The sequence below is a fragment of the Pundamilia nyererei genome, unplaced genomic scaffold (assembly GCF_000239375.1).
Source record: "Pundamilia nyererei isolate P.nyererei 1_Seehausen unplaced genomic scaffold, PunNye1.0 scaffold00294, whole genome shotgun sequence".
Lineage (NCBI taxonomy): Eukaryota > Metazoa > Chordata > Actinopteri > Cichliformes > Cichlidae > Pundamilia > Pundamilia nyererei.
This window is the reverse complement of record NW_005187695.1, coordinates 497,898-512,380: the sequence shown is the minus strand read 5'-3', so window position 1 is coordinate 512,380 and position 14,483 is coordinate 497,898. Positions and strand designations below refer to the sequence as shown.

Genomic DNA, 14,483 nt, shown 5'->3' with positions numbered 1-14,483 from the left:
GGCCTGGACCCCTGGGGGCTGAGCTTAACACCAACACTGGAAAAGAGAAACTCCCGTCCCATTTCCTAAATTGCACGTCCTGGATTTCTCTCCTCCCATTTCAGACTTTCCCACCACAGATGCGAAGAAGAGACACTGAAGCCTCAGCAGAAAGGTGACTGTCAAGAAGCTTTCTTAAGAAAGAGAAACTGCGAGAAAAGCTTGAAATGTCAAATTACACAAAAACCGGAAATCGGAAAATCAGTGGCAACAGGTCTGATGGAGCGATGAAACCAAACTTTAAAACTGGCCGTCAATATGTAAAGAAGAGATCAGGAGAACGCTACAGCAGTGAAACTCTTTGAAACCGCTTGGGGCTGCATTTCAGCCAGTGGTGTTGGGGACCTTTTCAAACTGGATGGAGAAAAGTTGGCCTGAGAGTTAAAAAATAAAAACAAAACATAAAGGTGGTCATACCAAATTCTGACTTTAAAGCTCAATGGAACTGTACAAAATCGGGTTTTTTGTATACACTGTATTTCTATTTATGTTCGCACATGTTCAATAAATTACTGCAATTATTTCCCATTTCACAGCAACAGAATAGAGTTGAGGACCGGCTCTTTCACACAGTACGTACCTAGAAGTTATTTTATATTCACAAGTCATTATTGTTTGCACGCAAGTCCTTGTCTTGCATGACCAACTTACTGTCTTGTACGGAGATGTTCTTAGCGCAGGGCAGTAATTATCTTTTTTATTTTGTCTTGTTATCTTGTATTAACAAAGTCATATCTTGTACAAACAGTCATCATCTTGTGCCGACGTGTAATTAATTTATTTGCACAAGACAATTTGCTGTAATGAGCTTATTATATACCTTGTTTTTTTGCATGGCAAAAAATATTTGAATTCAACTCCAGAGCCCTTAGATCACCTGGCTGTCGCAAACCTTCAGATAGCCTCCATAAAATTAACAGCATTCACTGCTGTAGTGCAACTACGGTGGCCACCCTGGCTCAAATCTTTAAGTGCGTAGCGCTTCTATTCGCCTGTTTACCTCATTTGTAATGATGATGTGAGGCCGAAACCGCTAGCTAGCTAGCCTAGCTAAAGTACTGAAGAGCCGGTAAAGGATGGAGGGAAAGAGGCGTGTGTCGGGGGGTACATTTTGATAGCCCCCCCCTTTTAGTTCTCATCTCCTGGCAGCGGTTTGTTCAGAAAAGCAGCCGTCACGCTTTCATTTAGGCGCTAGCCTGTTAGCATGCTAGGTGCAGGCAAGACTAGCTTTAGTGGGTTTCAGTGTGGTTTAATATGGCAGATAGCAAATTCAACACCACTCCTGACCGCTGGAATAATTTTTTAATTTACCTCTACTTAATAACCTTCGGTCGTTGTTCATATCACCGGGTTTTTAGGTCAACAAACCCCGCCTGCTGTTGAAGACTCCTTAGCTAACGCTGGTGCTAACCCAAAAGTGTTGCCTGGAATGGAGCCAGGCGACCTGCGAGAGAGCCCCGCCGGCTCCGGGGAATCGGACGTAGGGGAATGGAGGGAGTGTATTGAGGAGGTCAAAGCCGCGGAATGCGATGGAAAGACTCAAGAAATGGCGCTCAGAGACACCTGCGAGGAAGGAGAGAGTGACAAACAGAAAAGCCCCGGAGAGCAATTACACAGTCCGTATGAAGAGGAGTTGGACCCCAGAATCCAGGTACCTCAAAATTCGGACTTTTTGTTTAATCTATTGCTGACCGTTAAACATCCTTCAGCTCTATTATTATATTAATCAGCCGCTTTTAAATTACTGTTACCTACACCTGGGTGTGTACATCCGGGATTACTTTCGATTTAGTGAGACAGAAAGGTAGTAATGTATTCAAATGAGCACATGTTCATTATTTATTTAAAAGATAATGTCTTCATAATACGGTAATCTGTGCAAATCCCTGTCAGATCTGAAGTGATTATCCTGTCGCCAGTGTAACACACCTCTGACGTGTGTCACCTTACACTCCCAACCTATTAATCATCGCCATTACAGTCAAATAGCACTACTAATGCTTTCCCAATATAAATACGTGAGATACATATACTGTGTTTTTCCACAGGAGGAACTGGAGCATCTCAATGAAGCCAGTGCTGAAATCAACAAGCTAGAACTGCAGTTGGATGTAAGTGTAAATACGTAATAGATAGAAAGCTATTCAGTCATTACAATCATTGTAAAATATAACTATCAAATAATCTCCTATTATCTTTTTTTTAAATTTTTAAATGGCTTCTCTTCTGTCCTCCTGTGTTTGTTAAATGTTTGGGCTTTGGTCAGTTTTCCACTGTTTTCCAACCTTCCCAGAATAGTAACTGATAGGTTAATTGGTGTTGAATATAATCAGTTACAAGTCTGTGTGAAATGTATGACAATTTAATAAGACTTGCCCTGCTTTTCTTGTCAGATTAAATAAAATTGCTTTGATGTTGACAAAACAAACTCATTATAGATGTGAAAAACCATTTATTGCCACCCTGGGAATTACTTCTCAATGTGTTTGTGTCTAAATATTTTATTAGTCTACCCCGAAGGTGCTAATGAATATGATAATCTTGTTTTTCAATATGTGTAAAGCACAGACTCTGGAAAAGTGTGAGCTCTTAAAATGGAAGATGTAGTGTTGCTTTTTGACACTCACTGAATCGGCTGCCCACTTCCTGTGTGAAATCGAATTAGTTGCTGCATTACAGGTAAATCTAATCCTGTCATTTTCATGCATTGATCGTCCAGGATGCCAGATCGGGATACCGGAAGATCCTCACAGAGTCTGCCCGAAAGCTGAACGCTCAGAGCTCTCAGCTCGGCAGCTGCATTGAAAAAGCGAGACCATATTATGAAGCTCGGCGCCTTGCCAAAGAGGTATACACAACAAGGTTTACATCTGTCTTCTCTGCCAAATGGAAGATGTGTTACAGACATGCATGTTTTTACTGCAGCATCTGGATTCAGGAGTGAGAATCAGGTGTTCTGCTCGAGGCGAGGGAAAAACAAACATCGGGTGCTGCAGCTGCAGTTTGTGAACGTGCACAAGTTCTGAGTAGGGAAGGGAAATCTCAGTGCAAATGTTTTTTTGCTTTTTTTAATCATTTATTTATGTTTTTTTGGAGAAACGCACTGATCCCCAGTGTAAAATGCATCTAGGTCTAAACACAATTTAGATGCAAGGTGCTTGTTCTGTTCCTTTACGAGCTCTAGTTTTGGGCGATTTTGCAAACCAGTTAAATCTACAAATCTGAAGTGTAAATCTGCGTTAACTCAGAAAACCATCATTGGTGACATCAGCGAGCATATCTACTGAAACACCGGTGTGTTCACTGTGTGCCTGTATGACTGTGTGTATAATGACACAACGCTGACTTGGATGTGATGAAGCTCACGATGTCATCTACGTGCTGTGTAGTTACGTTACAGCTAGCTGGCTAACCACCCATGTGTTGGTTGTTACTGTGGAAAATAAATGTCACTTATTAATATTTGCCGTGTGCCATTAAATCATCTACTGCTGGCTAACCTCAGTACTGTGTGATCTGATGTTAGCACACACAGGACAATGGCCTCTGTGATGATTACGAAACTTTGAGCTGTGCGTGTTTGTCATTGACATCTTGTTTTCTTTTCTAACTGGATGTGACAGATGGGTGGAACTGACTGTAAAACTGCAACCTCATTGGCGACTGGCCAGTGTCTAAAATTGAAATTTACATTACCTGGGCACATGTGGACCCTGTTACACTCAGACCTGCAGAAACTTTAACATCGATAACAGTTTGAATTTGCCTGATGAAGTAATTTGAAAAATGATCACCCAAGTTATCAAATCAGCTCACTGATCACTTGCTCCTTATATTGCACCTTACAGCATATATAACTTGTATACAGCTGTATATATCTGTGTTTTATCTTTGATTGTGAAGTAATTTTAACGTAAAAATCTACATACTTCTAATGGAGAGATGCCAAACTGTTTTTCATTGTTCTTGTAACAGTAACAATAAAGATCTATCTTATCTTATCTCTTAGATGAACTAGCCAACCTGGTCCAGCCTGTCATTTGTCTGTGTTAGCAGGCGCACTAGCATTATCTAACATTAGCCAGAGGAGAGAGCGAGAAAAGTTTCAGATTTGATCCCAAAAACCCAACAACCTTGGACAAGCAGGTCTTTCATTGACGTTAATGATTAGTGAATTCCATTTCTAAGATTGTTTTTGACGCTGGGAGCAGAAGAGAGGCGCTGAGACAAAGCACCTGGGAATTACAACAAGCGTCACATTCTTTTCATTTTTGCTGAAAATTTGACCCCAGTCCTTCACATAGAAATCACATGTTCGAGATATGCAGGGAACAACGTCTCATGCATTAAAAGTTACCTAACACATTCAGACTGAAAGGCAGTATTGTTTTCCTGTAATTGCATTGACCTACAAGCGTTTTGAATATAAAAACTATGATATGCAAACTCATTTCAGCAGAGAGATGACTGTAATTGGATTGAACAGAACAGGGGTGTTGTGTCCTTGTCGTATTCCACTGCTGTAGGTTGTTAAAGGTGCGTCTGCTCTCCATAGGCACAGCAGGAGACTCAGAAGGCAGCTTTGAGCTACGAGAGAGCCGTTTCCATGCACACAGCTGCCAGGGAGATGGTCTATGTGGCCGAGCAGGGCCTGCTGGCTGATGGCAAGAACACCCTGGATCCCACCTGGCAGGAGATGCTCAACCACGCTACCGCCAAGGTAACAGAGAAGAGCAGTTTTAAGATGCACGGCTAAACAGAATGCTTTCATTTCTATTTGTCACCTCAACAAGGTTGCTATAGTTTTACCAAACAATGCAGAGTTCAGTCATCTCTGAGTTTATCTGGGTAGAGTCAGAATTTTGTCTGATTATTCTTGTTAGGTTTTTGCTCTCCAGTGTTTTTTGCGTGCACACATGCACACCATTACTTTTCTCCGTGATCTCGCTGCTCTGCTGTCTGCATTGTTTGTGGAAAAATAAGTGTGCAGATAAGTGTAGTGATTCTTGGCAGCCTTGGATATACTCACAAACTCACTGTTGCTGGGTTACAATTGCCAGACTCAACAGAAAAGATACAGACAGCTGGTGAACTTCAGTGCCCTCTCAGCTGTAACATGCAGCATGGATGACATGATTTTCTTGGCCTTGAGTGTCACAGAACTCTGTAAATGCTTGACTTGTTTCTTCCTTTCAGTTACAGCACAGTTTAGATCTAAGTGTGATCTGGCTTCTAGATATTATATTGATAGCTGGACTAGTTTGATATTGCTACAGTAGTTTCAGTCATCTGCAGATTTTAGAGAGAGCAAAATGAGTGCTCTGAAAATCTCGCCAACTTTAGTGAAAACTGTGAATGCCTTTAGCTGTTTAAAAACACATTATGTTATCACTCTGTGTCTTGGTAGCCAATAGAAAGCTAGTATAATGCTGTTACCCTGGCTGCTGTAGTCCTGCAAACATAACTTTACTCAAATTATCTATATCACAATAAAAAGATGGACGAAGTCACGGCAGCATCAGCCACCGGTTTTGATTTTCACTCAGCAAAACCAAAGTACAAACTCCTTGGATTGGCTTTACTGCACAGAACAACGTATAGTTCCTTAAGAAGACGCAGTAACGGCGCTACACGGTGAAAAGGTCCGTTCAGTGATTCTAGTTAGCTGAAATGAGGCCTGGCAGACACAAATCAGCTACACCCTTGCATACACCCTTTGACCTGTAAAACTGTGCATGTTAACATGGGAGCTTATAGGCACCGACTCACTTTTAGAGTCAAGCTTAAGTGACCCCCGGAGGAACCGCCATTAGGGCACTTTCATTCACTTACATCTTCATCCTCACAGGTCACCTTTTCTTTGCACCAAATGCTTTGGCTTATGTCGGAGAACTACACTAGTAGACAGACCTGACATGTGGCATCCCACTGTGTCAGCAAATATTTGAAATCTGATTATATAGCTGAATATTTAAAAACATTGAACCTCAAATTTTGGATATAAAAAAACTGCATTTATGGGATCACGAGTAAAATAAGATAAAAATTTCATCTACCATCATCTTTGCTGTGGCAGAATTTTATTTTTTATCTTTTTAATGTCTCTGGCAATAAACACCTACCATAATGTGTCAGAGTCAGAATAGCTGCTTAGTGGAGGCCCACTGATGTTGAAAGAGAGGTGAATGATCGATGTTACTCTAACTAGGGAATCTAAGTGGACAGTTATCAGCCGAGTACCTGTAGGTAACCGATGTCAAGGCCCAAAGTTTGTCTTGTTCTTAATTTTTCTTCTCCTTTTCTCAAGTCTAGCAAGTCGTTCAGGCCTTGAAGTTGGTCTTGATGGTTGGTAGCTTGTGTCTAAAGGAATATCCTAAAAATCCATAACTTCCTGACGCTTTGGTGTAATATGTCTTTGACTACTTAGAGCAGGGGTGCCCAATCCCAGTCCTCGAGAGCTACCGTCCTGCAGCTTTTAGACGCATCCTTCTTCTGACACACCTGAATCAACTGAATGGCTTGTTATCAGGCCTTTGCCAAACTTGATGGCATGCTGAAGAGGTAATCACACCATTTGATTCAGCTGTGTTGGAGTAGGGATGCATCTAAAAGCTGCAGGATAGTAGATCTCGAGGACTGGGATTGGGCACCCCTGACTTAGAGTTTGTGTGAGGGCCTTTTAAACAAATAATCAAGTGTCATTTCATTTGGCAGCGCAGACACAGAAAGTACAAAGTCTTGAATTGTGCTTTATTGTGCTATTAAAATGTTTCCAGAAATTTAGAAAAGACAACAATAAAGAGTGTGCCTGAAACTCTGTGGACAGGCATTTACAAACTAAACAAGAAGCCTTTTCAGTTCTTTACTTTTTTAAGAAAAAAAAAACTAATGAATGAACAGTGAGCTAAATGGTTGGGAATGAAGATCAAGGCAAAGTTTCTGATAAAACCAGTCATATTTGCATTAAGAGAAGTGCCGTTTCCTGTTATAATACCGTGCGTCTCCTGTGTCTCTCGCAGGTGAACGAAGCCGAAGAAGAGCGTCTGCGCAGTGAGAGGGAGCACATGCGTGTCACGCACGCCTGTCAGGAGGCCGAGGCGCGTGTGCAGATGCTGCAGAAGTCCCTTAAGAGAGTCATCATCAAGTCCAAACCTTACTTTGAGCTCAAGGCCCAGTTCAACCACATACTGGAGGTAACACAAAGAGCCCAGTGAGACCTCTGTTTAGACACCTTCTGTTTAGTGTTTCCCGCACTTAGAAAGCTTTATCTGCTGATTTGGCAAAAGTTCTATAATATATTCAGTATTTTATGGATTTACTGGAGGTTACTGGGAGGTTATTTTCCTACTGGCATGAAATCAATGTTGAAATTGATGATGAAAGTTGCTTTGTGTGACTCCAGGAGCACAAGGCCAAAGTGCTGCAGCTGGAGCAGCAAGTAGCCAAAGTGAAGACCCGCTATTCCATCGCCCTGCGGAACTTGGAGCAGATCAGCGAGCAGATCCATGCTCAGAGAGGGCGGGACCCGGGCCAGGGGGGAGGACGCCCTTCTATCTGTGTCGGGCGGAGCCCCCCTGTCGGAGCAGAATCTGACATCAAGGTTCAGGCTGAAGGCGGAGCCTGTGGCGGCGCCATTGGAAGGGATGGAGTGGACGCATCCATCGACCTGCTGGAGAGATACAAGGAGAAGGAGCATGAGAGGGAGAGGGAGCGAGCCGGCTCGGATTCCCTTTCAGTCTTCAGCCTGCAGACCATTGCTTCTGACCTCGAGAAATACGACTCCATCGAGCACCTCGGGAATCTCAGCGACGTGGGGAGCATCACCGGGGATGAAGGGGAGAAAGAAAAAACCGGAGTGACCAATAAGAGAGACAAGCTGGTGGAAACGAGCGCCAAAGAGCGCCAGCAACAGTTCTATAAGCAGCACCACCGAAGCTTCAGTTTGTGAGGCTGTCATAGAAACAGCTGCTGTAAACAATGCAAAAATAAAAACAGCAATCCACACTAGGATAAACTTCCCTCATTAAAAAGGTACCAAACAAAAGTATGAGACAGGGAATTAAGTGAAAAAGAAGGAAAGCTGCAGCGATGGGTGTAAATAAGCACATGCACATTATTCTAAAGCTGAACACAGTAAACAGTGTAGCCTAGTTAGAACACTACAGGATCTACAGAGCTTACATCCCTGCAGGACAAGTATTCAGTATATTTACTCCTCTGAAGGATTCTGGGTAGAATTTGTTCCTTGAGCATGAAGGAGCAGCTAAGAAAGATGAAAAGCCTTGTTTGAACAGACATATTTAAAAAGGCATCATTTTTTGCTTTCCCAGGCTAATCGTTGATCTAACTTGGTGAGACTGGTAAAAACATTCTCCCTCGTCCTCCTCTGTTGCTTCCTCTCCAGTCGAGTCGAGTCTCATCAGCGATTGCTTCAAGGTAGAAGGTCGCAGGGCCCCTGAGATCCCCACCTCCTCATCGAGTAGGGAAGAATGTAAAAAACGTTTCTTTGTCAGTGCAGAGTGAAAGCATGTTTGAATCCTTGTTCCATGTGTTTATTTCCTGTAACATGCTGCAAGTTGTGCTTTTTTTTTTTTTTTGGACGTTTTAGCACGAGAGAATGCGTTTTTTGAAAATCCCTGAAATGAGTCTTAAGGCAGCATGCACTCCATCATTTCGGTTTTTGAGCGCTGCTTACTGAAACAAACACTGACACAATCAGCCTTATTTGTTTTATTTAACTTGGTGTTGTAACACTGGAGTGTCATGATCCAGATGATTTGGATATTGTTTACATTTGTGTATATTTTTTGCCCTTGTTGTAATTTGAGGTGTGCCTTGACACAAACAAATTTAGCTTGAGTAGTAGTTTGTTGTAATCTCAGTTTGGAACCATTTAAATATGAAGTGAGTGCCCGTTTTATGATTTTAAAATATTTTTAACAGCCTGACTGATTTTTGACAAGAATTGAAAGAGTTCTGATGATGATTTTTTTTGGTTCTTTTATGATTGTACTTTGTCAAAGAAGCAAAACAATGAAGTCAGAAAAGAAAGACTTGTAAATTTGTGTAATTATTACAAAGCTGGAAAATACTGACATGTACAGATGTTGAATCTTTGCTGTACAGATGTTCTGAGTATGGCAGACATATTTAAAGTCTCATTATTGTCAGTTTATCTGAAAAACCTCACTTTTCACCGCTGTCTTAACAGTTACTTTTCACCCTCTGAATCGCATTTGTGAGTTAGTCGGATTGGATTGTCACACCTGTAATCAATAAAAGCAGATCCTGCTGCCTGGCCTTCTGTTCTTTCATGCTGAATTCAGTGGGATGGGAATTTGTGAATTTCTTCCCTCGCCTTGCTTCAATTATTCAGCAGACATATAAATATGAAGCAGGATCGCGAGAAGATGGAAGAACGGGGAGAGGCTGATTTAATAGATGACCAGTGTTGTGGGGATGACTGATTGCTGCCTCGTTGACTTAAGCTCCAAAGAGCTTTAGAGAAAGGCTTAACAATGTAGACCGCGTTAATACCACAGCGCCATATCTGCACCTCCTCTTGTCTTCCTGCCGTCGAGATAATTATCCACGTGGACTGAATCTGCAAGCTCATAAATCCAAAGCCGCTTCTTAAGATTGTGCTATGTTTTTGCTGTTGTGGGGCTTTAGACGTCGGCATGTTTCATCTTGGAAAGGAGGGAAAGAAAAAAGATGCGATAAATGCGTGAGGGGGGCTGTTACGCACGGCGCGTCTCCATCATGACGTCGTGAATTAGCTCAAGATCGTAGAGGTGGAGAGAAAAAAAGGAGGGGAGTGTGGTGAATCGCTGTTTCGTCGTTTATGGTGGGCTTGCGTTTGTATATAGTGGATGTATGGGACTTTTTTTCTCTATGGATTTTTTTGTCATCTCTTCTCTTGGCCATGCGTAACTGCAGTACACGGAAACAATCCGAATGAGAGCCGTCTCGTTTTTGTAAGATTCTGTTTAGGCACGGAGCAGCTTGCACATTTACTGTATAGCCATATTAACAGAGCCATAAAAATTGTTGCAAAGATGCATATTTCTACCAAATAATCTGACACCGGGCTTTTCCCCTGGCGGGTCCCACCCGGAGGACTTACTCTTATCTTCACTGAGCGCATCGAAACTAATAGTAAGTACACACATGCTACAGCTTTGCTTCAGGGCGCTACATGCTATTAGTGCTGTAGGTCGCGATGTTAGAGCGCATTTATTCAGGAGACGCTCCATTTCCCGTGCACGGAATCTAGACAGCTGTCACATTTGAATGCAAGAGGCGTTCATTTTTTCGATGGGCCTGATTTGTTTTGATCCAGCCTGTTTGCATTTACATTTTAAAGCCTTTTAGAGACACAATGCGAGCTCTGCTCCTGTTTATGCAAGACGCAGCCGCTTTAGGCTGATGACATTATATTTGGACATCCTTTCATAGGAGGGCTTGTTAATATGGTCGGCCTTCCTCTACAGGCCATCACGGATTCCCTAGTCAACACCCGACGAGCAACTACCGGCAGCTTACGGTTGGTGGCACCCTTACTGTGACCCTCACGTCTCTGTAGTTCATGCTCAGCCATGCACAGAATGCAGCATCTGAGTGTGTGTGCATGTGGAACCGCCTGAAAATAGCCCACTGTGGGCTATTCTCAACATCACTGTGGTGCTGAAATGGGCCGGATCAGTCCTTATCCAGCGCAGCTTCCGGCAGCAGACTCGCACAAGGAAGTGTAGGCAGTGTGTATGCAGCAGTGACATTGGAAGTGGATGGGATTGAGGTGTGTGAGATGTTTCATGTAGTAGTTGTGTTTTGGAGGCGCTGTCCGTGGTGCTGAAGCCTTAATTGCTTTTCCAGCTCGAGGCCAGTCGACAGGCCCCCTTCTTTCCCCTCTGTCTGCTCAGTGCCAGGACAGCCTCAGCTGATGGAGTCGGCTGGCTTTGTGCCGTTAGGCTGCTCACTCACACAGTTTGCTTTTATCCGGCTGGGTGTGTGATCGCTGATATTAATGACTCCTGCTGAGCTGTCCTTCTTTCTCTCCCTGCTTCCCACACGGGACCAGAGCGCGCGCACACACAAACACACACCTATAATATGCACGCTCTAGTGGTGGTGTCTACCTCCTGCATGCTTCTTGTCAGTGAACTCTAAAAATACACTGGTTAATGCTAATGAAGTTTCCAGCAGAGTTTGTCTGCCTTCCACAGGCAAGCCTCGCTGCCATCTGTCTCCCTCACTGTGGTGCTTTACTTTGTTATCCCCCTCCACCCATCCCATCCCATTCCCACACACACACACACACACTTGATCAATCTCTGTACTGTCATGTTAGGCGTGAGAGTGTTTGGATGAGTTTTGTTTGGCAACCTCATAAAGCGGAATTTATGATTCGAAACTGCAAATGAACAGCTATATATAGGGTGTTTATCATCGATACTGTATGTGTGTGTGTGTGTGTGTGTGTGTGTGTTCCCCTGCCTGCCAATACTCCAGGGGCTTTGGGACTCCTGGGTGTTTTCACTGTTTTCTGGTAAGAAAAACATACTTTTTTGTCTGTTGTCATGAAGTCTGTGTACACATTAAATTCAGTTAACCGAAGACATTTTGTGATGTGCATTATGACCAGTAAATTCACACTTTGTGTAAAGAGATTTCCCATATTGAACTCTGGTTACAGGTGTAGAATTGCAGCATATGTGAACATCAAGTTGTATGAGCCCCTTTTGGGGTCCTAAGGGAGCTGCCAAGTTTGATGAATTGCCTCAAGTGAATAAAAAAAATCAGGGCATGTGTGCAGACCTCTGTAGCCCACTCTTTATCTCTGCTTGAGGGCTGCATGAACTGCTGCTGACATTATGGACCCAAATCTGTGATCAAACTGTTGACGGTGCGGTGCTTTCAGTGAATTGCTCAGCTGAATCATTGTTCCTTAAAAGCCTGTCAACACACCAAATAGCGGCACTCATCTTGCAAAAAGAAAGCTTTTGCAGCCACACTAGCTACAGCCATACTAGCTATTCTGGATATTTTTCTACTATGGAAGAGAAGAAAAGTCTGTTGAGTTTGCTTTGGTGTGAAATGGGGATCCACTTTGCAAAAAAATATCAGCGTCAGCCATCAAAGCCTGAGCTGAAATCTTGTCTACAGGGCTTTTGAAATGAACCTGAGCCGTCTGCACGGTGAATACAAACAGAAGCAGAGAGAGAGAAAAGTGGACTCATCGTGCAGCTTATCCGCCAGGTTGAAAAGGGAGCTTTTTTTTTGCCAAAAGGTTGATGCAGTGAAGCGAAAATGACTGCATCTGAGAACAGAGTGTGCGGCATTAATACTGTAAGGATATTTCCTCAGTAACCCATTTCTTTTTTGTCTCTTCCGTCTTCTCCCAAAACTCTTGATTTCCCTGCCACACTTTCCCGTTTTAAAACCTCTCTCTCTCTCCTCCTTCTCTTTCAGATCCAGAAATGGCACGGCTATTGTTTCTGATTCTTCTCTGTGCTCTTCCGTCTCTCGTTGTGCCCATACATAATTCATCAGCTGGAGGTAATTTGTGTGCAGGAATCGGTGTGTGTGTGTGTCTGTTTACAATATGCAGTAATGGACAGAAGTAACTCCGCAGAGATTGCTAAGTGACCCGAATGAAACGCTGCAATTTGTGCAGCGAGGAAGGCGTCAGTTAAACTGATAATATATCATGTTGCTGTAATATATCTGCATTATCTGGAGACAGAGCTTTCTTTCTATGCGCTTATCGTCCTTCATTCTGCCTCCTCCTCCTCCTTTTCCCCCTTTTCCCCCAGGCTGTGCCATCATCCGGCCTCCCAGGGATGGTGGGATCCGCTATAGAGGCCTAACACAAGAACAGGTACAGAGAATCTGGTTACTGCAGAGTATCGAAGCTCATCAGTCAAATCAATCACATGAGACTGCTGCCAGTTTGAAGATTTCAAAACAAGTGACACAGAAGTAGATTTGTGTCTGTTAAAAAATAAATAAATGTAAAAACATCTCATATAATTATTCACCAATATGCACCTGAAAATATAAAAACAGGCATTTAATAAATTTGAAAATGTGATGCAATTAACTTTTCTTATAGATGGCTTTTTTTTGCAATGACTTGTATTAATTTGGTTATAAAATAGGGGTTTGAGGGTGTTGGGGAAAGGAAAGATTAATAATTAAATAAATTGATAAATATAAAATACTCCATAAATGTGTAAATATCATGTTAGGCCACCAGACGTAATATTTAAAAAAAGAAAAGACATAACTACTTTATAAAATGTGAAAAATGTGTATTTTGCATTTAATTTTCATTATTTTATAACAATAATAAAATAATGTAACAATTTTTTTTATTGCTTTTGGAAAATAAACAGAAAAATAAATAATAATAAATTTACAAACAGAGAAACAAGAATACGAAAGTGAATTAAATTAGAAATATCATTTTACATTCTGTAAATGATTTAATGTTGACTGTTGTGCTGTAAATCATGTACCGTCTACAGGTTTTACCTTTGGTGCATTTAATTCAAAACGTTCTTTTAAAAATTGTTTTGAATGCTTATTTTTTGGGGTATTTTCAATCCTCCGTATCTTCTTTGAAGATTCACCGGTGATTAAAACTTTATGAAGAGAGAGATTTTAGCTAACGGCTGAATGATTTTACACAACACACTGACTAACTAGAGAACACATGTGAGACCTGGCAGGCTGCAGCTGTTGTTCGAAGACACCACGAAAGCCTGTGTTTACTGGAGGAAAAGGAAGTTTATAGCTCATAACCAGCAGAGAACATCTCAAACCTGTCGTCTGGCACTCCAGCTTTAAATGCTCAGTCACACATGCTGTACCAAACGTACGAACAATGAGCTGCGCTTTGAGGACAGGACAGTTTTGCCAAGACCACTTGCGAGCTTTTGTAACTGATAATGGCAGCGAACTGAGGTGTGACAGTGCAACAGCAATCAATAAGGGACAAATGTCTGTGTTGTCAGTAAGAAGTGTCCAAGTCAGTCCCGTTAATCACTGAGCCAAAATTTTACAGGAAAAACCAAAAAACTAAAACGTAGCAGGTTCATTTCCTCTAGCATGAGTGACATGAAGTTATTTACAAATGAAAACTTCCAGTGTGAGTTTGACCATAGACTGTATATAAAAGATGAACTCGGCATTTTGAAACCTCCGCATTAGCATTTTGGGCACTGTCATGTTTTATTTTAATGAAAAGTTTTTGAGGCAGAAATGGAAAATATTGGATAACAGTTTGGAGTGCTAAGTTATCGCCTAATGCTAGTAAGCTTGGTTGGTCATAAACTGTATGAGTGCAATGCAAAGACATGCATACCTGCTAATTTAATGGTAAGTGACAAACTAATACAATTCCAGAGTTTCACTCCGCAGCACTGAGGCACAAACTTCTT

The 14,483-nt window shown here is 42.1% G+C and overlaps 2 protein-coding genes across 5 annotated transcripts in view; both read left to right on the top strand.

The window, feature by feature from the left end:
- Positions 1 to 989: 989 nt before the first annotated feature.
- On the top strand, positions 990 to 9,337 carry sh3bp5la (SH3-binding domain protein 5-like, a). The gene is made up of 6 exons (XM_005750959.1): positions 990 to 1,690; positions 2,088 to 2,150; positions 2,759 to 2,887; positions 4,595 to 4,759; positions 7,059 to 7,232; positions 7,442 to 9,337. The coding sequence occupies exons 1-6, from the start codon at positions 1,469 to 1,471 to the stop codon at positions 7,985 to 7,987; spliced, it is 1,299 nt and encodes a 432-aa protein (XP_005751016.1). The 5' UTR covers positions 990 to 1,468; the 3' UTR covers positions 7,988 to 9,337.
- Positions 9,338 to 9,374: 37 nt separating this feature from the next.
- Positions 9,375 to 14,483, top strand: part of gabbr1a (gamma-aminobutyric acid (GABA) B receptor, 1a) — a 122,832-nt gene continuing 117,723 nt past the window's right edge. Inside the window, exons 1-4 of one of the 4 annotated variants that reach the window (XM_013915379.1) lie at positions 9,375 to 10,197; positions 10,533 to 10,585; positions 12,511 to 12,597; positions 12,855 to 12,919. In XM_013915379.1, the coding sequence (XP_013770833.1) occupies positions 12,519 to 12,597; positions 12,855 to 12,919 (144 nt within the window). In that variant the 5' untranslated portion in view covers positions 9,375 to 10,197; positions 10,533 to 10,585; positions 12,511 to 12,518. Of the gene's footprint in view, positions 10,198 to 10,497; positions 10,586 to 12,222; positions 12,388 to 12,510; positions 12,598 to 12,854; positions 12,920 to 14,483 lie in introns of those variants that run through there. The other 3 variants (XM_013915380.1, XM_005750960.1, XM_005750962.2) reach the window with 3 other exon arrangements.

Coding starts and splice junctions, on each gene's coding strand:
- sh3bp5la (XM_005750959.1), top strand. CDS start 1,469: ATGGAGCCAGGCGACCTGCGAGAGAGCCCCGCCGGCTCCGGGGAATCG. Junction 4,760..7,058: donor TCAACCACGCTACCGCCAAG/GTAACAGAGAAG, acceptor TGTCTCTCGCAG/GTGAACGAAGCCGAAGAAGA. Junction 7,233..7,441: donor AGTTCAACCACATACTGGAG/GTAACACAAAGA, acceptor GTGTGACTCCAG/GAGCACAAGGCCAAAGTGCT.